This window comes from Macrotis lagotis, chromosome 6, assembly GCF_037893015.1.
Source record: "Macrotis lagotis isolate mMagLag1 chromosome 6, bilby.v1.9.chrom.fasta, whole genome shotgun sequence".
Classification (NCBI taxonomy): Eukaryota; Metazoa; Chordata; class Mammalia; order Peramelemorphia; family Peramelidae; genus Macrotis; species Macrotis lagotis.
Window position 1 is genome coordinate 168,815,762 of NC_133663.1, and position 24,646 is coordinate 168,840,407.

General features: G+C 34.0%; 2 protein-coding genes across 3 annotated transcripts in view; one reads left to right on the forward strand and one right to left on the reverse strand.

Moving 5' to 3' along the window:
* TPP2 (tripeptidyl peptidase 2) overlaps window positions 1–4,261 on the forward strand; it is a 69,344-nt gene extending 65,083 nt beyond the window's left edge. Inside the window, exons 19-20 of the mRNA XM_074192775.1 lie at window positions 270–389; window positions 3,348–4,261. Coding sequence (XP_074048876.1) covers window positions 270–389; window positions 3,348–3,437 — 210 coding nt within the window. The 3' untranslated portion in view covers window positions 3,438–4,261. The remainder of the gene's footprint in view (window positions 1–269; window positions 390–3,347) is intronic.
* The window catches only part of METTL21C (methyltransferase 21C, AARS1 lysine), an 87,890-nt gene that overhangs the window by 4,936 nt on the left and 58,308 nt on the right, over window positions 1–24,646 (reverse strand). The window contains exons 1-5 of one of the 2 annotated variants that reach the window (XM_074191985.1): window positions 19,266–19,444; window positions 11,548–11,752; window positions 10,626–10,780; window positions 8,639–8,756; window positions 7,535–8,036 (exon numbers count right to left, since the gene is read on the reverse strand). In XM_074191985.1, the coding sequence (XP_074048086.1) occupies window positions 7,642–8,036; window positions 8,639–8,756; window positions 10,626–10,780; window positions 11,548–11,713 (834 nt within the window). In that variant the 5' untranslated portion in view covers window positions 11,714–11,752; window positions 19,266–19,444 and the 3' untranslated portion in view covers window positions 7,535–7,641. Of the gene's footprint in view, window positions 1–7,534; window positions 8,037–8,638; window positions 8,757–10,625; window positions 10,781–11,547; window positions 11,753–19,265; window positions 19,445–24,646 lie in introns of those variants that run through there. The other variant, XM_074191984.1, reaches the window with a different exon arrangement.

Sequence of the window (24,646 nt, forward strand, 5' to 3'; positions counted from 1 at the left end):
TTGATTTTTGCATTTCCAGCATGGAAAAGATAGGGAGATTGAGTCTCAAAGAATGTACGAAGGGTGGGTAGGTAGGTAGGTAGTTAGGTAGATAATGATTTTTCTTTTAACAAAATATTCTAATACAGATTATAGGATTTTATGATTCTATATTTTGAAGTTATGAATTAAAAATTCTAAATGCATCAGCTTCATCATATAATTATTATATTTGTAGTTTCATAAATGGTTATATATTTATTTAAATTATGTCTGTTTACCTATTGTAGGTTTTGACATTTGCATATAAACATGCATTGGTAAATAAAATGTATGGGAGAGGCCTCAAATTCGCAACCAAACTTGTGGAAGAAAAGCCAACTAAAGAAAATTGGAAAAATTGTATCCAAGTAAGTGATAACAAAAAAAATCTGTCATTAATATATAGATAGGAAAGATGCCTAAAATCTTTGTTGAAATGATTTCTATGAATTTAAAACTTTTTATACTATATTTAAACAACTTGTCATAAAACATTTAAATTATAAGTGAAATGATGTGGTATAAAAGCCAAATTCATTGTAAATCATGGGAGAATTTCTTTTTCAAATTTAAGAAGACATTTTAAAAATCAGTTTTCAAGGAAAACAGTATTTAGGTTCACTTTGCTATAGAAAAGGAATTGAATTTATTTGTAAATTCAACATAAGGACTAGTGTTTCATTATTAGAAATAAAACTATTCAATCAGTAGAATTTAGCATATTTTTTAAAATAGGTATTAACCAAAAAATCTTTAAACTTTAAAGATTCATACTTGATACTAGTTCTTTAATGAAAAATATGCATGATAATTTTTTTTTGCACAGATAAAGTACATAAGATGGTTTTCTGAGCATATTAGTAATAGAAATTGGGAGTTCAGTGAATACATTAATACTTATAGAAGATTTAGGTCTCATTTTAATTATTTAGGTATAAGTGTGATGATTCATATCTGCAAATAATACAAATGGAAAGGTCAGTGCAGGGAAATTTAAATCAAGCATAACAGTCTGGAGATTTTAAAGTTCTGTTATAACAAAAGAAAATGTATATAAACAGATATGTCTTGAAAACTGGATAAAATAAAACTTTCACTAACAACATAATTAGGGGTTTATAGCCTTTATATGAGAGAATACATTAGTCATCTCTTCATAGAGCTATTACTCTCTCCCCTCCTGTTAACCTGCATTTCAATATCTGAAGAACTCACTAAAGACATTGTGTGAAAGTGATTTGTAGTTATATTTTAACATAAAAATTGTGCCTGTTTATATGTTGAGGTATCTAAACATTATAAATTATGACTGAAATTTAAGTGCAGAATAGATTTAGGTAGTACCTGCTACTTTGAAAGTAGGTGTTTTCTTATATGAACCATAGGTAAGGATACTATCATTAATTTGCATATTTGGTAAAGTAATGATACATTCATTATACTGCTCCATAATCTAATAAAAACTTTTTTTGGAGCAATTTATAGTGAAGTGTGGCTACTGTTACCCTTCATGACCTTGACACCTTTTAAGTTATACTGGTTACTTATTTTTTTGTTGGTTTTTATTGTTGTCTTGTTTTTACATCATCATGCTTGCCCCTTCCATCATCTCCATCTCCACTGAGAGTCATCCTGGTTCATAAGTAGTATTTTTTTTTTAAACAAAAGGGAAAAGAAGAGGAGAGAAAAAATAGCATAACTCATCAGTACCATGAAATTAATGATTTTTTTTTCTGTTTAAGGCAATGGGACTAATGATTTGCCCATGGTCACACAGCTAGACAATTAAATGTCTAAGGTTGAATTTGAACTCATGTCCTCCTAACAGGCTGGTGCTCTATTCACTGCACCATCTAGCTGCCTCATCTCCAAAAAAGTGCTGCTATAAAATATTTTTTTATATATGGGATTTTCTTCTTATAAATGACTTCCTTGAAGTCTTATGACTTAAATGACTTATACCTTGAAGGGTATAAGACCAGTTAAGAGTCTTTGGTTCAAAATGTATGGATATTTTAGTCATTTTATTTCATAATTTCAAATTGCTTTCCAAATTTGTCACATACCACTGTTATTGATGTGCCTCTCCAACATTGACTATTGTCATTTTTTTTTTATTATCTTTGCCAATCAATAGTAGGTGAGGTAAAACCTTCAGCTCATTTTTATTTAAATTTCTCTTATTAGTAAAACAATGGAGCATTCTGTTATGTTTTTGCAAATGCTTTGGAATTCTTTTGAGAGCTGTTCATATTCTTTGACCATTTACTGATTCAGGGATGGCTTTTAGATGCTAGTACTTCTCAATTAATTGCTAATAAATAATTGAAATTGTTACCTTGTCAAAATATCTTGACTTTTTTTCATTAAGCAGAAAAGGAGTTAAAAATAGGAAAGCAGAATAGAAATGGGAGGCATAACTTGTTTGTCAAGAGCATAGAAATGTGATGTTGTAAAGAAGAAATAGCTGTATAAACCAGAATAATATTAAGGGATACCTGTATTAATCAGAGAGAACAGAAGAGATAAAACAGCAAAGCACTATACTGAGATTAAGAACCTTAGATGCATACAGTCTATTAAATGAATCTCCCATTTTTAATGTTTAGTATAACAAAATTCCACAAATTAACTTGCTATAATGAGTAAATTACCAAAGTAACAAGAGAAGGAAAGAGAGAAAAAGAAAGAAACTAACCAAATCATTTTTCTCCTTGGATCACATTATTATCATTGCACCCATAGTTCTCCTTGGGTTCTAGAATTAGCCTAATCCTACTGCTGTATCACACTTTGACCAATCTTTGCTAAGGTTTTGAAAAATTCCCTTTTACTTCATTCAACGCAAGATTAAAGTTTTTACAAAAGAAATTTTTACTTTGAAACTAGGAAAAAATAATCCATGTTTACAAAACCTCTTCCAAAAAGGAGGGTGAGGGGTTAGGGGAGAGGATACAGAAATAGATAGACAGGATTGAGTTTGTTTTACTTGTCTAAACTTTTAAAGCCCAACCATAGTTAAAACTGGCTAACTTAGTTCTTACTATCTAACTTCAAATTCTTTTATCACAACCCTGTTTGATATTATGTTAGCACCAAAGAAGCAGATTCAATCTAAATGGACTATAATTTTAGCCAAAGACCTAAAAGTTCAAATATGTTTTAAATGATAATGAAAAATTATTTCCTTTTACTTTTTTATGCTAATATAAATAGCATTTTCTGTATTGTGAATTTTTTCTCATAAAATGTTTAAATGCAGAATTTATTGAAAATTAGGTGATTCAAAATCATTTCTAAAAATATATTCATATGTTTCATTTTAGCTGATGAAGTTACTCGGATGGACCCATTGTGCATCTTTTACTGAAAACTGGCTCCCCATCATGTATCCTCCTGATTATTGTGTTTTCTGAAATATCAACTAAGACTTGAAATTTAAAAAGAAATGTTTTATAGTGACCAGATATACAACAAATTTGTGACATTTTTATTCTGATGCATGTTCATCCACTATTAAAATGATGTGTATTTATCAGAAAATTCACTGGTGTGTGGCTTAATACATGTAAACTCAGACCCCTGACATCAAGAAGTTTTATTAGTGCATCACATTGCTGGCAATGGGATGTGTCTTTACTGCCAGCACCAAGGATTTTCAGTTGGGTTGCAGCTTATTGCATGCATATTAGGTTTTTAACTGTTACTTTGAACTGCAAACCTGTAAAATTTCTATTTTTATTTTATAAATGGACAGGGTTTTAAAATGCTTGACTTTAATTTTTTTCAATTGTATGAAGGCCTTAAAAATATGCTACATTAGGTGTAGCTAAAATTATTTATTAGATTAAAGTAATGGAGCCTCATTTCATTTTTTGTTGTTGGCAAACGTTTACATTTCAATTAAGGATTCAAATGGAAAACTGTCACAACTAGCGTGTGTCATTTGATGGAGCATCCTCCTATAAATCTTCATCTTGGACTTATTTCAGGCAAATCATTTTTTAAAATATCTACGTAAAGTTCAGAGTATCAGGATGAACTGATACATGTATAAGTGCCAGACAGCTAATTCTTTATCAGGTATTGTAAAGCTATACATATGGTATGTTTATTAAAGTTGAAATAATGTAAAACACTTGAGAATAAATGTGCAAAATTGAAGATCAAAGTACACCATATGCACTCTGATACCTTAAGGAAATTTTTTTATAATTAATAAAAGTGAATATTGAAGCTACTTTAAGTTGGTGTTAATTTTTCATAAAATAAAATTTTGAAAAACTGGTAGCACTTAGCAAGAAACATACATTAAATCCTATGAGAAAATTTCATTAGTGTAGCATTTTATGTTGAAATGTTCTTTTTAGGATTGAAATTGCTGATACATCTTTCTATGTTACCTATCAAATGTGTTCCCATGTATAAATCACCTAATCTTTCTGAGTCTCTGTTTTCTTATCTGTAGAATGAGAGGATTAGACTTCAGGTCCCCTTCTAACTCTAAATCTATAATACTGTGATCATATTTAAAATTCCAAATGAACTATTCAAGTGACCAAACATTTCAAATTTTCTTTCTCTTTGCCTTCAAAACAGTAGTTGTCATGATAAAGTATAGTTTGTATTCACCTACACAATTCCTATATTATGAGCATGACTTTATAATAGACAGGCCATCAGGTTAGTATTCTGAATACCTGAGTCCTAGAATCAAAATCTTTGGAGATAGACAAAGAACTATCCCCAAAATATAGTTGATCTCTTTCCTTAGACATTATTGTTAGCAGGATCCCATGAAAAGCACTCAGATTTTAAATTGTCGCTGCTAGTCCTGATACAGGTGCCACTTATTTCTCTCCACATTGCTACCTTTGAATTCACTATGAAAAAGTAAAAATAGTACTGTTCGCTCCATAACATCAAAAAGAATTGTCCTAGGAGCCAAAACATGTTACTTTTCATTAAACATTACTTAGCTACCAATTCATTGGCTCAATGACTCCTGGTAATTTTTCTCATTAATTTTTTCTCTGTTAATGATTAGATTTTTAAATAATATTTTGACATTAGATTAATGTAATAACTTTGTAAACATTAAATAAGGCTATTATTTCAACCACCACAAACTATGTATTCATGGTTGTTGTGTGATCTTTATAAAATGAAAATAATATTTGTTTGGTCTGCCTCAATTGGAACAATAATTTAAAAGTGAGGGAGTCCCTACCTTCAAAGACCTTATATGGTATCAGGTGAGATTAAATAATTGAAGATTTATATAAAATAAATGTACAGTATTGTGGAAGATAGTAATGATAAACTCTAGAAAAGCCTTTGAAGGAGGCAGCTCTTGAGTTGAACTCAAAGGAAGATAGGGTCTTAAGTGGGCAGAGATTAGGAGTATGGGAGGCCATTTTTGACTAGATGATGTGAGCAAAGACTGGAGAAGGAATGTAATGTGAGGAATAGCAAATACGATAGTTTGACTGTGATGTGATATGAACAGCAGAGAGTAAGGTGAAATCACTCTGTAAGGACATGTTGGAGCCATATTGTAAAAGCTATATAAGTGCCAAACACAGGATTTTGTATTACACCATAGAAGTGAGGCTCTGGGAAATAAAACTAATAGGTCAGTTTAGCCTGACTAGAGTGGGGGAGGAGTGAGTAAAGCGTAATCACCTCAGAAAGACAGGCTGGAATACATTGGGTAAAGAGCTTTAAATGCCAAAAAGGAGTTGGTATTTTAACCTAAAGACAATGGGGAACAACTGAAGCTTTTCACACAGGAGAATGGTATGGTTGTGCTTTCAGGATTGGGTTGAGAGAAGAACTGAATGGCAATGGTCCAGGCAAGAAATGATGCTTAATTTTTCACATATATGAAATATAGGTGGGAGGGAAAATGGCAACAGACCCAGCAATGAGCTGGCAGAAGCTATAGTGAAGATACCTTCTGGTATTTCTTTCCAGTTTCTTGGTAGCAGAAGCAATGGGTTCTACTTGGCACACTAAAGGGAATTGCAAAGTAAGGAACCATAAATAGTGAGGGATTTTATATAACAAACAGCACAGGGTTGATGTGCTGTTTATGTCTTTGCACAGACTTGAGATACAGCAAAAATGATTAGAGCTACTTCATTTCTCTGCTTTCGTTACTGTACTCACTATCTCTTCAAATAAGACAGTCCTTTCCCTTCAGTAATGAGGTTTGAAAAATAAGGATTACAAAATAATTGTATTTGCCAAATTTTGGGGAAAGCATGTAATTAGGTCAAGACCTCAAAAAAAAATCCTAGGAACTACATGATCCAGTTTATATTCCTGTTATATAATCTGTATTATATCTATTTGTACATTTGTCCACTCATCACCCTGCTATATAATACACTTTTTCCTTAAACCCAAAGAACTGTCTTATCGCATCTTCCCTTTGGGCCTAGGGTATGAGTTATGCATAGTTATGCACAGTTCTATTCCAATAAGGTATTAATATCTCTACATTCATGGGGGAAAGGCACCAGACATTCCTTTGAATAATATCCAATTGTGATGCAGAATGGCTTAGAACACAGTGTTTGCACATAGGTTTTTAAAATTTTATTTATTTTTTTATATTCCAATAAAGGAATTCTTACATTCATGAGATAAACATTTCTGATGTTCCTATGAATAGTAGAACTGACCAAGGTAAAAACATAAAATTTTATTAATGAAGACTGTTACAAGCTAATATTTTAAAAACTTATGCTATAACACCAAAATATTAATGTCCCTTTAACAGCAGTAACCAAAATATACTAATTTAGTATAACTTGGTGTTATAGCATAATCAAAAGCATAATTGTCCCTGATAGCTATATATTTCTTTCCATACCCTCACTGCCTGAAGAGTTGTATTAATCTAGAAATTACTCAGAGTTGTTTTAGGTTATTGAATTAATGTATAATTTAACATAATTTAACAAATATGTGTCTCATACCACTAAATTTGGTATAAAGCAGATTGAATTTGAGGTTTCAAAAAAAGATCATATTCTGGTCTAGTTTGCAATGAATTCAGCAGTTTTATGTTAACCTGATGCTTATAATATCTTTTCCCTATATTATTTCATTCCTTCAGTAGTTTTTTTTCAAGATTTTGAGTTTTACAGTTTTCCCCCTATTCTTGCTTCCCTCCCCCCCCCCCCCCCCCCCCACAGATGGTAGTCTGTTAGTCTTCACATTGTTTCCATGGTATACATTGATCTAAGTCTTCAGTAGTTCTAAAAATAAGTTAGATGTAATTCAGGTAATTTGGAACTTTTATTTTCTATTATTTGGGAGCAAATTCAGTAAAGGTGAGTTTGTACTTGTAATATGAATTATAAAGTATATATTACTATTTCATAATATGTTATACTCCTGAGTTTTTTAGTATATATTTAGTATCTTTATATCTGTATAAATATCAAATTTAGTATAAAGTTAGTTTCTGAAGTATATCTACAAAAACATTTTGAATACATACGTATTTAAAAGTCATCATGCTTGCTTTCTCATGTCCTTATTTCTGTTTTGCTTCATCAGCTTTCACTTCAAGTCATACTAACATGATATATTTTTTCCCATTTTATTTTAGTCCCATTTTAGTGTTGCTTTAAAAAGTTTGACTGTTGAATCTGGAAATTCAGCAAGTAGTGTTGTATTGAAAATTTGTTTGAATTTTTCCAAAAATTCATAATCAGTGCTGAATCTGAATTTGTTTGCCCAGAGCAATACTGTCCCTGGCTGACACAAATGTATCATTGTTTCCAATAGTTTTTCCAGAAAGTAATGGTGGTAAACAACATCAGTAGCTAAAATGAAATCATAATAGTAAACTGACTTAGGGAAATTCAAATCAAGTTCTTCCCCCCACACCAGTTTTCTCACTTCAGGTTTGTGCACAGTACAATTGTGTGTATTTTCAAAAATGTTGTATTGGAGATTTCCTAGCACATCAGGAAGATCAGTTGCTGTCACTTGTGCCCCTAAAAATGAAAACAAGACAGCTATTGTCAGGTAATATTTTGGATGGGGTCTGTTGAGCAATTATTTTAGACACTGAGAATGCACAAGTGTAAGACGTTTTCATATTTTCACTAAGCTTTTTACTACAGTGGGGAGATACAGGGAGGTAAGGTAGCCAGGAATAACCACATTCTTACAAACAAGTATTATATTCATTCATTGACTAGTCAGTATTTTCTAAATATCTTTGTAAATGACACAATGACTTTACTTTTCCCTTTTCTTTTAGTAATTCACATCACATTTTTTTTCATCAGAGCAAATTCTGCATTGCAAAAGTTTTGGGGGTTTTTTTTAGAATGTATGGGGCAATGGGGTTAAGTGACTTGCCCATGGTCACACAGGCAATTATTAAGTCTCTGGGGCTGGATATGAACTAAGGTCCTCCTGACTCCAGGGCTGGTGCTCTATCCACTGTGCCACCTAGCTGCCCCTGGAACAAGTGTTTTTAAAAGTCTTGGCATTTTGTTAATTTATTAAAATATAGATTCTGAAACTGAAGAATTCCTCTTATTTTTGCAATGATTGTAAGTTTAGAAGAATTATAAAATGATGTACTGACCTAATAGACTAGCCACAATTGACACAAGACCTGGTCCAGCCCCAATTTCAATTACTGTAGCATCTTGAATCTTGAGTTCTTCACTATGTTGTTCCAAATATTGACACAAAGCTATAGCCTAAGAAATAGCAAATATTGCAGTTAGATACAACAAAGAGACTGGAGATCAGAGTTCTAGACTTAGTTTTAGAGAAAGCTGTTTCAAATGATAAGGTCCCAGTTTTTTCATTAAAATGAATTGGACTTCCTGTAAGATCCTTACTAAATTTAAAACCTATGAAATTATTTGGGCCTCAATTATTTTGTTTTTAATACTATTTTAAATGTCAGTCAACATTTATTAAGTGCTTGCTGTTTACTATGTACCCACACACTACTGCTAGGAATACTAATACAAAAGTGAGGTTTCTCTATTTATAAAAGGGAGACATACCCTTATTCTCTCCTTGGTCCCCCTTCCCAAAAAATTGACAATGATTTGGGGAAGGGCACATTAATAACTGGAAAACTTGGGAAACAATTCTTAAGCCTTGAAGGGAGCCTCGAAGCATACTTCAGGGATGGGGGATCATGCCCCTATTCAAAGGTGCCAAGATTAGAGAAGCAATGTTATGAATAGCGACAAACATTCAATTTAAATAGAATGAAGAGTATGTGAGAGGTAGTACTGTATATTCAAAGTGTAAGCTAGAGTCAAATTGGGAAGGTCTTGAATGACAAGGGGCAGCTAGGTGGTGCAGTAAGTAGAATGCTGGGCCTAAGGTCTTGAAGACAGTTCTTGAGTTCAAATCCAAAATCAAACATTGACTAACTGTGATTCTGGACAAGTTACTTAACACTGTTTGCCTCGGTTTCCTCATCTGCCAAATGAGCTATAGAAGGAAATGGCAAATTATTCTCCAGTATCTGTGCCAAGGAAACCCCAAAAGGAGTCACAGAGTCAGACAACTGAACAACTTAATTTCCAAAGAGGAGTTTGTATTTTAAATGCTTATTGATTCCATTTACTGTTAAAGATTTTGTGTGACTGGTATGACATTATCTGAACAGTTATATCTCTGGAATGATCAACATGATGTTTAAGAGCCTATTTAGAAGCAGCTAGGTAGGTAGCTCAGTGGATGGATAGAGCAGTAGACCTGGCATCAGGAGAACAAATGTGACCTCAGACACTTAATAATTGCCTAGCTGTGTGATTTTTGGACAAGTCACTTAACCCCACTGCCTTCAATAAAATTTTTTAAAAAAGAGCCTATTTAATCATATGGTCCTTTTTTTATTTATATGCTCAGAATAATAACCTGGGATAAAAGATAAATAAGATCATTTGTATTTTGACAAACATGGTATCCGACTGCTAAGAGACTTGAGCTATAGTATAAAAGTGTTTCTCCTTCCTAGATACTCTTTTCTCCTTCCTAGATACTTCCTAGAACTCTTTTATCTTTGGCACAAGCTCTTTGTAAAACTAAGTGATTGAACATATAGAGGAAAAAGACTTTCAAATCAGAAAACCCAATTCAAATACCAGCTTTCAACCTATTACCTAGTTAATTCTGGGCAAGTCACTTCCCTTGATAGTTCTTTCCAACTCAGAAGTGTGACCTTTCACAGAGCAGAATTTCAATTCACTTTTTTGAACTTGACAAGGACCCTTTTATGGATTTTAGGAGATTAATAGTACCAATATGTTGGTCAAGTATTTTTCACAAGCGTTCCTAAGCATTCTTAACTCTACATTCTCAAATATTTTATTAGAGTGAACATACTTTCTAACACAGGAATTTTGAAATAAGGATATTCTCTTCTGTCTGATGTGAGGTATTTAAAAAATCTTTGCTCCTCCACACACACACACACACACACACACACACACACACACACACACACACAGAGACACTCACAATACACATGGTAAATATATGTGATAAATATACTGGCTTTATATTTCAAAAAAAATTAATCATAAAATTAACAATTAACTTACACCTGGCCACACTACAGCTCCATAACTCTCTATTGATTCTTGAATAATAATATTCTTGCCTGCATATGAATAATGTTCCTTAGTATAACTGTTATAATTTGTAGGAAGAAATTTCTGGAGACTAGGAAGAGAAGAAGACTCTGCATCATTGAAATCTGTTGGTAAAAAAATATGCTTTATTATTTGCAATAGTGTAGTAAACTTATTACAGTAGAAATATTTTTCAAATAGTTCTCTAAAAGTAGAGGAATGCTACTTTAAAGCCTGTCTGAAAATTAGATTTATGTCTTGCCCATTATAGCTGTATAGTGAAATATTCATTTATGCAAAAATACAAGTTATTCAGAAAACTCCCTTAGATCTTTGGTCAACACCCCTAAACCTTTTCAGCATTTATTTTACTTCAGGCTGCTAAGTACTCTCTCCCAATCATTGGAATCAAATGAGCAAGTCTGCACAGAAATTGGGTCCAAGTAAAAGTAGTCCTGAATAGAAGGGAACAGGGTTAATAATATGCTCACTTGGTTAAACTAAAGATAATGACAATAACAATTGATACCTAGAACTTTATAGTTTGAAAAACATTTTATATTGTAATAACTGGTTTCTGTGTCCATTTGTCAGATGAACAATGAATACATTTTTTGAATCTATCCAAATGGAAGTAGCTACCAAAAAATCATCCTATGTGCTAATATGCTTTGCCCATTAAACTATTTTATCTTTAAATTTCACTTCCTGGGAATTAGAAACATTTCCAGTTCGTTTGCCTCATGCAAAAGAACAGAATTAGAAAAATTAAAACCCTATAATAATTAAAATACAATTATCAATAAGTCCTGAAAAAAGTTATAAGTATACCTTCCATGCTTATTATACAAGCATTCAAATCATAATATATTAATCTAACAGGATATATTACCTTTTCTAGTGTTAGGGGATTCTCCTGCAACTTGAGAGTGGACAGTATTCTGTAACTTGGGAATGAATTCATTTTCTTGGAACTTAACTTGAGATTTGTCCTTATTCTCTGTGTTTAATTCTTCAAGCAACATGGCATGCTTGGTGGAACTTGAACACACATCCATAATCTGACCAGGTTAGAGGGAATATTCCTAAGCAAAAAGCTGAAACAAAGCAAAAATCCATTTGAGATTTGGTCTTTTTCTAGGGTCTCTAAGTTACAGATCTTTAAGGCTTAGACAGTAGTACCATTTTTTTTTTGTTTCAAACTTTGATTTTTACCAGCTTCCGGCATCTAGTCACTACAAGAATTTGTCTTTCTCTAGATGCATCATTCTTTATAATGTTGTCAAGACTGATGAATTCTTTAGTCATTGTCTTGTATTTGCATCTCTGCCTTGTTTCAAGTCCCAAGAAAGATTCCTCACTATTCATCTCATTACCATGTTGCTGACTCAAACCTTGGATACCACTTTCTTCAGCCTCCTCTTCCATCTGATTGGAGGAGTGAATGGTTGAATGTAAACCCTTTCCAAAGTCTTCCTTTCCTATATAGGGCTTTCAGTTCACTTCACTTGGAATGTGCAGCTCTGCTAGTTTTCAACTCCAAGGAACAATTTTTCTAAGTACCCCCTTAATTCTCCCACCCCTTCTCAAACCTCCCCAAGCCCTGTGTTATCTTCCCCATAAGACCAAATTCCTTAGCATATTGCCTGTCACTGGTACGTATGAACTGAATCATCAATTAGAATTTCTGACAAAATAATATACTACCCTTGGTCCTGTTGATTTCCTTCTGCTCACTATCTTTTCTTACATTTTTACCAGATCAGTTCCGATGACAATGTCATCAATATTAATAGCATTTTGGCATTTCATATAACTGTGATTGGGAAGTTAGTAGCATCTGACACCACTAAAATAATAGTGATGCCTTACCTATTCAGGTGGGAGACTCAAATCTCTATCATTGGTTTCCAGCAATTTTTTTCAGTCTGCCAAAGAATCTCATATCAAATCAAACATAAGGATTTGAATATCAACAGTCAAGTCAGAAAGTAGTCCTTTAGTTTTTGGGGGGTTTTTTAGATTTTTCAAGGCAATGGGGTTAAGTGGCTTGCCCAAGGCCACACAAACTAGGTAATTATTAAGTGTCTGAGACTGGATTTGAACCCAGGTACTCCTGACTCCAGGGCCAGTGCTTTATCCACTGTGCCACCTAGCCGCCCCAGTCCTTTAGTTTTAAAAAGGACTTTTCCTATCTAATCCTCTTTGAACTGAAAATATTTAACAAGTGCCTGATAGAAGGTTCTCTGAGTAGTTATAGTCTAAAGGGCTTAAGGGAAGATTCTAGGCGAACAGAAGGACTTGAGGAGTCTGCTTTAATTTAAAAAAAAGGATCAAATAGCCCATTTCAAAATACTAATCTCCAGCTGTCATGGAGAAGTACAGTTCATATCCTGAGAGTAGGAAGAAACTTTACCCTCCATATCTTGACAGTCTTTGGGGGTACATAGGAGTAGTGTCTTGTCTTTTTAGAGAATCCCACTTCTGATCTGGTTCAAGGGGACTCCCTCTACCAGTGCAAATCAGCAATTGTTCTGCTACCTATAATCTTAGGGAATTGTCTAAGAGAACAAGTGATTTGTCCAGTGACACACAGCTGGTATGTGAGCATTGGGTCTTGAATCTAGATCTTACAGATGCCATACTATCTCAATAAGCATCTTTGAAGAGATGATTTTTAAAAGATTATAGCTATAAGAAGCTACTAAAATCACTAATTAGAGGAGCTTATATGTATATGTTTTCATAAAATACAAGCAGCTTATGAGGTCTTCCGGATGCAGAACAGAAGAAAGGCATCTTCATATATAAAAGTGAGCTATATATTCATAAACACCCAGGATCATTCAGTTGTACAACTCAGGACTCAAGTTCTGATCCATGGTTAGTCTCCCTGCAGAAATAAATCTTCAACAAACATTTGACATAGAAGTGGGACAGTCTATCTTTCCCTGTTAGGAGGATCCTCTGTTGAAGACATGAGTTGGTACTATGTATCATGTGGACCATATGTTGTTTGTCCTTCATTTTCGAAGAAGATGCCATTGTCAGCATGTGAATTGGATTTGAGTGGGGGCCCGGGGTGGGGGGACGACTATGCTAAGTCCCCAGCCTCACTTTCTCCTCCAGAGCCATCTGGGTCCAGTGGCCAGATATGAACCAGGATGACTGAGATGGCCCTGGATGCAAGGCAATCAGGATTAAGTGACTAGCCCAAGGTCACACAGCTAGTGAGTTTCTGAGGCCAGATTTGAACATGAACTTTGACAGACAACTGAGTGGCACAGTGAACAGTACATTGGGTCTGGAGTTAGGACGATTTGAGATCAAGAACTAAGCTTGAGTTCAAATCCAAGCTTAGATACTTATCTGTATGACTATGAGCAAGTCACTTAACCCCCTCTGATTCTCAGTTTGCTTAGCTATAAAGTGGAAATAATAGTAGCACCCACTTCCCAGAGTTTGTGATTAGAATTTAGTAGGAGGAATAGTAGTAGTAGTGGTGGTGGTGGTAGTTGGTAGTAGTAGTAGTAGTAGTAGTAGTAGTAGTAGTAGTAGTAGTAGTAGTAGTAGTAGTAGTAGTAAATATTGGTGGTGGTGCTGGTGGTGATACTAGTTAGTAGTAGTAGTAGTAGTAATAGTGGTATTGGTAGTATTGGTAGTAGTTTTGCTAGTAGTAGTAGTGTTAATGGTGGTGATAGTAATGACAGCAGTGATGATGGTATGATGGTAGTAATAGTGATTGTAATGGTGGGGTGGTGGTGGTTGTAGTGGTAGTAATTGTTGGAAATAATAGTGGTGGTGATGGTGATGGTAATGGTAGTACTAGTTTATAGTACTGGTAGTAGTAGTAGTTATAGTAGTAATAGCACTCTTCTCTGAGGGTTATTATGAGAAATGAGATCACTGTAAACCACTTATCTAGAGCCTGGCACACAATAGGTGCCCTATAATGCTTTTTTCCCTCCCTTGCCTCCCCTAGACCTCTATTTCCCTATACATAAAATGAGAATGTTAGACAAGACAGTTGCTGGGGTCCCTTCTAGCCTGAAACCTTTCATCTATGACAGTGATCTTGATCAAGAAGCAGAAGACCTTATGTTCAAATGCCTTCTCTGTTACACCCTTGGGCAGCTCAGTTAATCTCTCAGGACTTCACCTCTCATCCAATGACATGAAATTGGAAGAAAATAATTGTTTATGAAGTTTCTACTGTGTATCAGACACTGTGCTAAAAGGTTTACAGATATCTCTAAATCTTCATAGCACTTGGCCAAGATCAAAACTTGAACTTTGAACTCTGGTCTTCCTGACTCCAGGTCCAGTCCCCTCCCACTGCATCCCTAGCTCGGTCTAGGTTAGATGAGATGATCTTTCAGAGAATGAATTTGGAACAAAAGGGTCTATATTCTATTAACTATATGACAATGAACAAGTCACTTAAATTCTTTGGCTAAATTTCATTTTTCTTATCTGTAAACAAAGACATTAATCCAGATGACTTCTGATTTTTCTTCATGTTAAATCTATGATGTTATCATTTAACATAATTTTAAGAACCTACTTAATCTGTGCCAATATAGATATGGATATAAAAGTGAAAGTCTCTGTCTTTAAGGATGTTAAAGTTATTGATCCCAGTTTGCTTCAATTTAATTCAATAATTTTATATAAGCCTCTTTTATTTTGTGCAGTACACTGGACTTCCAACTTTGAATCCATGATCTTTTGGGGGGAAAAAAAAACCTGATGTTCCCTGGGTCATAATGGTTTAAACAATCTTAAGATAAACTAGTTATAAATGTATATCACTGATACCATTTTTGATAAATCTTCTATGAAACAAACCTCTCAGATCATGATGTTAAAAATAGCTGTCCAAATATGGACCATCACTACTATGTGGTACAAAAGAAGTTTACTGCCAAAAGGAAGCTTGCTGAGTCTGGCACTGACATATTTATTCCTGGAGTTCTGCTTCTGATGAATGACATTTGACTTTGGTAGAGCCTCTTGTGATTTCTTTATGAATAAGAGGAGGAGATATGAATGAATGACAGCTTCTGATTGATTTATGACAGTTCTCAAAGTGTCTTTAAAAATTAGCCAATTTTGGAAGCACACGTAAGTGCTCCATTTCTGAATGTTGGAGAGCAATGCCAACTATTTTTGTACAATTAATAAATAAAAAAAGACTGATGCCATACATACTACTTGATATTGATTATCTGTTACCTGACTTTTACTTCCTTGCTATTTTTCACTGAAATCGACAGATTGGGAAAATGAAATATTCTAGACATTTTTCATAAAATTAACTTTAACCATATCTATTTAGCACAGTGGGTACACTCCTGATGTTGCTTAAGTTATATATGTTTTTGTTTTCCCTGGGTCATTAAGCAGATGACAATGTTATCCATATTATTATCACAATAACCTCCTAATTGGTCTTCCTGCTTCTGTTCTTTCCCTTCTCAAATCCATCCTTCACATAAATGCCAAAGTAAATTTCCTAAAGCACTAGTCTAACTAAGTCAACTGCTCAATAAGACACAATGACTGCTATCTCTAAGATCAAATACGAACTTCTACATTTGACATTTAAAGACCATTACAATTTGTCCCCCCACAATAAATTATTCTCCTTCCCAATCCCTATTTTCAAGTCAAAATGACCTTATTCCTTCCGCACTCTACTCCACCTCACATTTTTATTGCCCTATCTTCCATTATTAGAATGTATTCCCTCCTCATCTCTCTCTCTTAGCCCTACTTTCCTATAAAATGCAGTTCAAAACTTCTACATAAAGCTTTTCTTGATTGCCAGCAGCAGCTTGTGCTCCTCCCCAAGTAATCTTGTATTTATGTGCATATTTTCTCCCCAAAATAAGATACTAAACTCCTTGAGGACAAGAACTTTTAACATTATTATCTGTGGATGTTTAACAAATTCTTACTAATTGATAATTGCCAAACCTATACAAGATAGAGCAAAGAAGGCAGAGGCAACGTAGAGTTGGAAGGGACTTCAGAAGTCATCTAATCCAATATATGCCTAACCACAAAGCCTCTAAACATTTCTTACTGGAAGACTTCAAGTTATGAGCAACTTGTTAAGGCATACCATTCCACTTTTAGACAGCTCTAAATCTTAGGAAATTACTCCTTACATCAAATTACAGTATCACTCGTTGCCACTTCCAACCATAGTTACCGGTGTTCTTCTGAGCTGCAATCACCCAACAAAACTTGTCAAGGGGGACAGCTAGGTGGCACAGTGGATAGAGCACTGGCCCTGGAGTCAGGAGTACCTGAGTTCAAATCCGGCCTCAGACTTAATAATTGCCTGGCTGTGTGACCTTGGGCAAGTCACTTAATCCCAATTGCCTCAAATAAATAAAAAAAATTTTAAAAAAATTTGTCAAGGGGCATGTTAGTTAAGGGTTAAGCTGGTCTTTGATGTTGCAGTGCTGGTGTGTGTACTCACCTGTTTCTTCATTGTTACCCAGAAGGGTACAAGACCTGGGTCACATGAATAGGTTTTGAGGGCCATGTGCAGCCCGAGGGCTGAGGGTTGGGAACAACTCTTCTAGATCATGTCCTCTGGAATCATATGAAAGAAATATAATCCATCCAGTGATAGTTCTTATAGTTAGGCACTTAGGATTTTGAGTTGGAAGAAACCCTAGGCAATATGGAGGCCAACTCTCTAATTTTATAACTAAAGAAGTTGAAGTTAAGAGAGACTTAGGGGAACATAGGTAGTAAGCTGAATTATTTTTAAAATTTTCTAACTCAACTGAAGAACTTTGTACTTATCTCTATTACATTTTATGGGAGGTTTCTTACATTCAGTTCATCACTCTTTTCTGGATACTCTGTATTATCTGCAAGTTTGATGTGCTATGTCTAAATTCAAATTAGCAATAAAAATATTGAATGGAATTAAGCCAAAAACAGATTCCCTATAAAGAACTATATATATATATATATATATGTATATATATATATATACACACATATATATACATATATGAACTATAAAAAACCAAGAAGAGATCTCATTTCATATAGACAGTCTTTAAAAACCACTTTGAAATTGAGCCATTCAACCATTTCTAAATCTACCTAAGGACATTGGCTGTTTGGAAAACACTAAGATAACCTTCTAAGGAGATTAGCCTAGTACATCAGTGTACTCCTTCCAATGTGCAAGTGGAAAAGATAACTTATCTTACCTCAACTCAGTAGCTTTCAAAAGAAAAGTCAGAAATCTTTTTTAAAATGAATGCTGCCGGGGCGGCTAGGTGGCATAGTGGATAAAGCACCAGCCCTGGAGTCAGGAGTACCTGGGTTCAAATCCAGTCTCAGACACTTAATAATTACCTAGCTGTGTGGCCTTGGGCAAGCCACTTAACCCTGTTTGCCTTGCAAAAAAAACCCCCTAAAATGAATGCTGCCCCACTTTTACTCATATTTGGCATGGATAGAACTGTAGTTAAGAGAGATCATGAAGGACATGCAAAGTGGTTGAGAATTAATAGAAAACTATCACCCCTCATCTCTCAATCTACCCATAAGAATATCATGAGACAATCTTTCAATTCAGAACCTGAATAACTCAATCAGGAAAAAATGTGCCAGACCTAGACAGACTGTGCAAGCTTTCCTTCAGCAGTAAAACCTGTTTTTGTACTATGTACTATGTAACTGTACGATTGATGTAGAAATAATGTATCACACCATGTGTAAATCAATTCTAACTTCATACCACTTTTAAAAAATAGATTGCTTTGAAAAACACTTTAAAATTGTCAGATATGTGAACTGGTTGTCCTGCCCATTTTTCTCCCTAACCAGGCCATTCTTAACTCAAGAGGGGAAAGTCTTCCCTGATTCTTCATTCCCTAGAGTATTCCTTCCTCTATAGTTGCAGAAGACACAGGACTGAACCCTGCTCCAGGAAGGTCCATCAAATAGACTGATTATTTGTTTAAATTCACAAAATGTCATCAAAATCTAAGTCTTTGGAGTTAATTTAACTTTAACAAGTATAAAATACTACACCTTCTTTCTATGGCCCCTTTCCCTGCTTCCCGTCTTTTGTATTCCCCCCCCCCCCATTGTATGCTGCCTGCATAAAGAGTCAAATATGTATATATTCTGGAAAACAGAATTTTATCATTGCTTAATAAATATTAAATAACTACTAATTCTGAGATTTTTTCAATATTAAAACTTTTGGAAAAAAAATCCTCCATCACATTGAGACTCTCCCTAAAATGCATTACAAATTCTTCAATTGTATTTCAATGAAGAGAGAGTCATTTAAAAACATTATTGTTGTAGTGGAATAAAAGAATAACTCCCTCCCCCATTATACTCAATATATGAAATTTATTTTTCCATTTCCAAAATCAGGTGCACATTAATAAGTAATTGAAAAGCAGCTGAGAAAATAACTACTGACCCTCTCCTGCTAAATTTACAAAGTCAACTTTAACATTTAAGAAACAGCTATTCATCTGAAAGGTTTTTCAAAATGATCTCGTTAGTGTTTAGAGCAATCATTCCAAGTTGTTAGTTTAAGAGAGATGTTGTCATTACCTTCTGCACCAAAAGTTTGAAGTTGCCTGTGCATCTTCCAATCCCCTCTGAGTTTTATATAGATCTGCACCTGAAAGAATTAGTTCTTGCACAAAAGCCAGCCAGTGGAAGTTTGTTCTATTTAGGGTAGCATTACCCACCACCAGCTCTTACAGGGAAGTTACTGTGTTACACTTCTTAATGTAGTCCTTGCAATGCAGATGAGAAAATCTCTCTCCAAAGATCCAGAAAAGAAATTGTTATCTTGGTTATCGAGTTGCTTAGGTATGGTTTGAAAATCATTACTTCATATAACAATATGAATAACTTAGAATGGGGGTAGGGAAGGGAGAAGAGAGTAGGGAAAATTTGCTAGTTCTCATTTCTATAGCTAAAAGAGCAATAAACCCAAGGCTTTGGTAAACAGAGACAAAACAGAAATAAGCCAGTGTAGGATGGGCAGGATCTCCCAAGTGTGAAGGAATACAAGAGAAAATAGGACTTGAATTTTAAAATGAGGTACTTAGGAGAGACAGGAAGGAACAGGAAAGCAGGGAGACTGGATCTGAAATAATTAGCTGAAACCACTACTGTTATTTTGAGGCAAATGAGAGGCAGTGCCACTGGGAAAAGAATTTCTTCATTTAGGAAAAGAGCCTTTGGATGAAAGCCTATTAAATATAAAAATTTAAATTTTTGATAATAACCATTTAGACATATAGAGAAGTATGTTTAATGAATATTTATAACTCTGGGATTAAATTATGGAATTAATTTAATTTTAACTATAAAATCTTAAACCTTCATTCCATGGTCCCTCTCCCTGCTTTATTTCTTTAAATTTTTTCTCCAATTATATGCTCTTTGCAAAGAGAATTAAATATGTTCCTCTATGTTATATATTCTAGAACTGAACACATTATCAGTGCTAAATAAATATCAAATAACTACCAATTCTGATTGTTTTGTTTTGTTTTTTACCCCTCAAATCCTAAATTTTTCTATTCTTATTAGTGCCTGCAGTTCTGCTATCTATCCACTAGGTGCCAGATATATCAGTCACTAATATGAAAGGGGCATTACCTTGTCCTGGGCTTGCTTTTAAAATAGAGAAGAAAAAAAGTCAATTGGGAAAAATATTACAATCACATGTATATACTTAAATAATGTCATGGGTTTGTCATCTGCATGCTCCATCAGTGCAAATTATAAACCGTTGATGGGATGCATATGTTCTCTAATGAATCTTTCTTTCCTTATCATACCAAGATGCCCCAGTGGTCTGTTTCTACATCTTTTGTTTTTTGGTACAAGCTGAGCAGCAATTTTGCTGCCCAACCAGTTTTCTTTTCCTGGATAAATGCAACCATAGAGATAATTCTGTTTTGTGAGCTCCTGCTCTCTAGCATCAAGTCCGACATAATTTTTTTTAAAGTTTTATTGATGTGTTTTGCTTTTCTATCACAAACATTTAAAGGATACTGCTATTTCATGATAAACTGAAACAATTAAATAAAACCAATTACAATGATCTCATCTGAATGTACATTCAAATTTGTACATCTGTAGTATTCCTAACCTATTTTTAAATGAACATAAAACTACTTTCTCCTCCATCCACTGCCAATTGAAAAATAAAAATAAAACAAATTTCTCATACCAAATACACTTAGTAAAATAAACTAATCCCTCTATTATGGCAAATAATATTTAAATACACATATAATATATATATATATACATACATATATTCACTTATGTGTCTCATTCTACACCCTAAGTCTATCACCTCTATATTGGATAACATGTTTCATCATTAGTCCTCAGGAATCATGAATGGTCATTGCATTGATAATAATTCTCATAGTGTTCAAAGAGTTTTACAGAGTTATTGAATAAATTGTCTCTTGGTTCTGCTTATTTCATTCATTCATCATAAACATTCTTCATCAGTTTATAAAGTTCTCAAGATTGCTCTTTTTTGTAATACTGATAATAGCAAAGATTATTCTTCTGGTTCCCTTATTTCATTCACAGTAAATCTTTTCATGTCTTTTTGAAATTATCTATTTCCTAATTTCTTATAGCACAATAGTAGTCCATCATCTTCATATTCCACAACCTAATCAGTCATTTCACAATTGGTTACTGTCAAAGTCAAAAATCAAACCTAAGTTGTCTCTTTGATGTTACATTCCATTGCCTCTTGAAGAAAGTGAAAAGTTTAAAAAAAAGGTAACATTGAAAGAATGCATTGGGAATAGTCTGTGCAAGTGAAAGGAGTTAAGAGATTTCAAGACCTATGGAGTTTAGTGAAATATCACTTCCTTGAGGACAAGGAATGTTTTTTTCATTTTTATGTCTGATATCCCCATATTTTTCAATTTTGAAATTTTTTTGAAAAAAAAACCCCTCAATTCATTACTATTCATTTAGTCTTCCTCCACCTATTTTTGGATGAGTTCAGTCATTTCAGTCATGAACCATTTGGGTTTTCTTGAAAAAGATATTGGAATGATTTGCCATTTCCATTTCTTTCTCATTTTACTGATGAGGAACTGAAGTAAACAGGGCTACTGAATGTTTGAGGCCATATTTGAATTCAGAAAGGTAAGTCTTCCCAATTCTAGGTCTAATGCTCTACTCATTGTACCACCTGGTTGCCCCAAGTAGAGTTATGAGTTCAATAACTTTTAGAAACATCATTAAAGATTTTGTTTTGTTTTGTGACTATTGAACCTATAATTTCATCAGTCTGTTGACAATTTTTTTAGGAAAGTTCATCTTCCACTGCAGATCAGCATCAGTTCTGCAACATATAGTCTTAGAGTTCCCTGGGATTCTGAAAAGTTGAACCACTTGTCTGTCATCATATAGATAGGATGTAACATCAGGGAGATTTGAACTTAGGTCTTTCTGACTCTGAAACTGGTTTTCCATTCTTCATATCATACTTCCTCTAAATGAATGTCATCAGTGTGAAATATGATTGGCATTATACAAGGACTCTAGGTGTCATTATGAGGAAGGAACTATTGTGCTCTAAACAATAAGGACATATTCATTGCACCTTTGGAGCAGAGGAGTGAAATGGTCAGACTTGGACATGGGGGGGGGATATTTTGCTGCTGTATTAAATGGAGAGTTAGAGAAGAGAGAGGCTGAACATACACAGACTAGTTATTTTAATTCAAATGGGAGGCAATAGGAAGGGGGTGTAGGGTGATAGTAGAATGAGTTGAGAGGAAGAGAGGTAGAATCAACAGGACTTCACAGTTGCCTAGATGTGAGGGATAAGAGAGAAGAAAGAGTAGAAAATTACACTGAGATTTTAAAATGACCTTTTAGTGTTAATATTAATAACTCTCGGGGCGGCTAGGTGGTGCACTGGATAGAGCACCAGCCTTGGAGTCAGGAGTACCTGGGTTCAAATCCGACCTCAGACACTTAATAATTACCTAGCCATGTGGCCTTGGGCAAGCCACTTAACCCCATTGCCTTGAAAAATCTAAAAAAAATATTAATGACTCACATTTATATAGAATGTCAAGATTTCTAAAGGGAGTACATTTAGAGCAATTTATGAACTGATTATATGTATGTGAACTTCATATCATTAGTACAATTATCCCAGAAGATACTTCCTTGAGAAATTCCCTAGGGGGAAGGGTAAAGAGAATCATGGAACTTAAAATTAGAAAGACCTTAGAAGTCAAAGCACCTGGGGTACTATGGGAAGTATACTGGATCTTGACTCAAATTCTAATTCCACTTCTGTCATCTACTAATAGCTCTAACTTGGGCAAATCACTTAATCTCTATGGGTCTAAATATCCTTATCTGTAAAATGAAGAAGGTTGGATTGAATGACCTTTGCTTCACTTCAAGATCTAAATATATATATTGTAATGATCCTAATATAATCTATATCATATAACAAATATGCTTTCTATTCAATTCCATCCAACTAAATGAGCATTTATAAGCACCTTCCATATGCAAAGCCTAGGGATTCATAGTAAAAAATGAAAGTGTCCTGCCTTCAAAGGAAGCTATGTTCTATCATGGAATGTGGTAAGTATTTATGCAAAGGAAGAGAACATTAAGTAATAGGAAAAATAATAGAAGGTATTTTATGGGATGTCACTTAAATTTCACTTAGAAGAAAACTAGAAATTCTAAGAAGAGAGAATCACTCTGTAATATTCCTGAAAAGTGGTCATCCAGATTCTTCTTGAAGACTTATAATGATAGGGACATCTATCGCTGACCATACAAGTATATTTATGATGTGACCAGAAAAAAATACAACTAGATTACCACCTCCCAAATTCTGGAAATCTTGTACCTTTTAATGCTATCCTAGGCTACATTAGATTTTTTTGGCTACCAGGCCACTGTTTACTTAGGTTTGGATTGTACAACTCTCAGATCTTTCTCACATTAACTGTATCTATTCTTCTTCTCCTGTTCTGAACTTGTAAAATTGATTTTGTAAGAGGATTTCACATATATTCCTATTAAATTTCAACTTATTAAATCCAGCCCATTGTTTGTGCTTACAGAAACCTTCTTAAATAAACAAACTGTCATCTAGGGTGTAATCTCTTTCTCAGATTCAAATCATCTGTAAATCTGACAAGCATGCAATTTATGCTTTGATTCAAGTCACTGGCACAAATTTTGACTAGCACAGGACCAACAACATTTCTCCATAGGTAGTTCTCCACTGAATTTGAAATCGTCATTAAATAACTGTTCTTTATCTCTAATCATTTGAGAAGTTTTGAAGTCATCTAATTTTATATCACTTGATTCTAAATCTCTCCATGTTTACAAAGATTACCTAAGACTCTTTGTCAAGTGGTGAAGTATTAAGAAAGGTGGCTAGAAAACCTGGGTTTGAATTGCACCTCATTCAAGAAAAGTTCTTGAAAATCACATCAATGATTCTTTGTTTATATGATCTGATGAGGCCTTCCTATCAAAAGTACAGAAAATGTACTCATAAGTCCCTAAATCAAGAGATAGGGAAAGAGTGAGAAATAGAGTCAAAGAAAGATAAGAGAGAAAGTAAAACAGAGAGATAGAAATATAGAGACATAGAGAAAGACAGACAAAATCAGCAGTCTAGATGGTTGAAGTACTCCACTGTTTTAAGATAATGCCTCTGTGCTAAGACTGTTGTTTCTGGAACCCTTTATCTGTTTCTTCTTTCTGTACAAATTGTCTGCATACATCTATTTCTTCTTCCATTGAGCTGCATCCAAACACTCTCCAACATGATTTACCCTCAAGTTATTGGATTTCCTAATATGAATAATTGTTTAAATATATAATTCTATTTTACTACACGCTTTTATTCATTTTCTCTCTTGAAAAAATCTATTAGATATTTTATC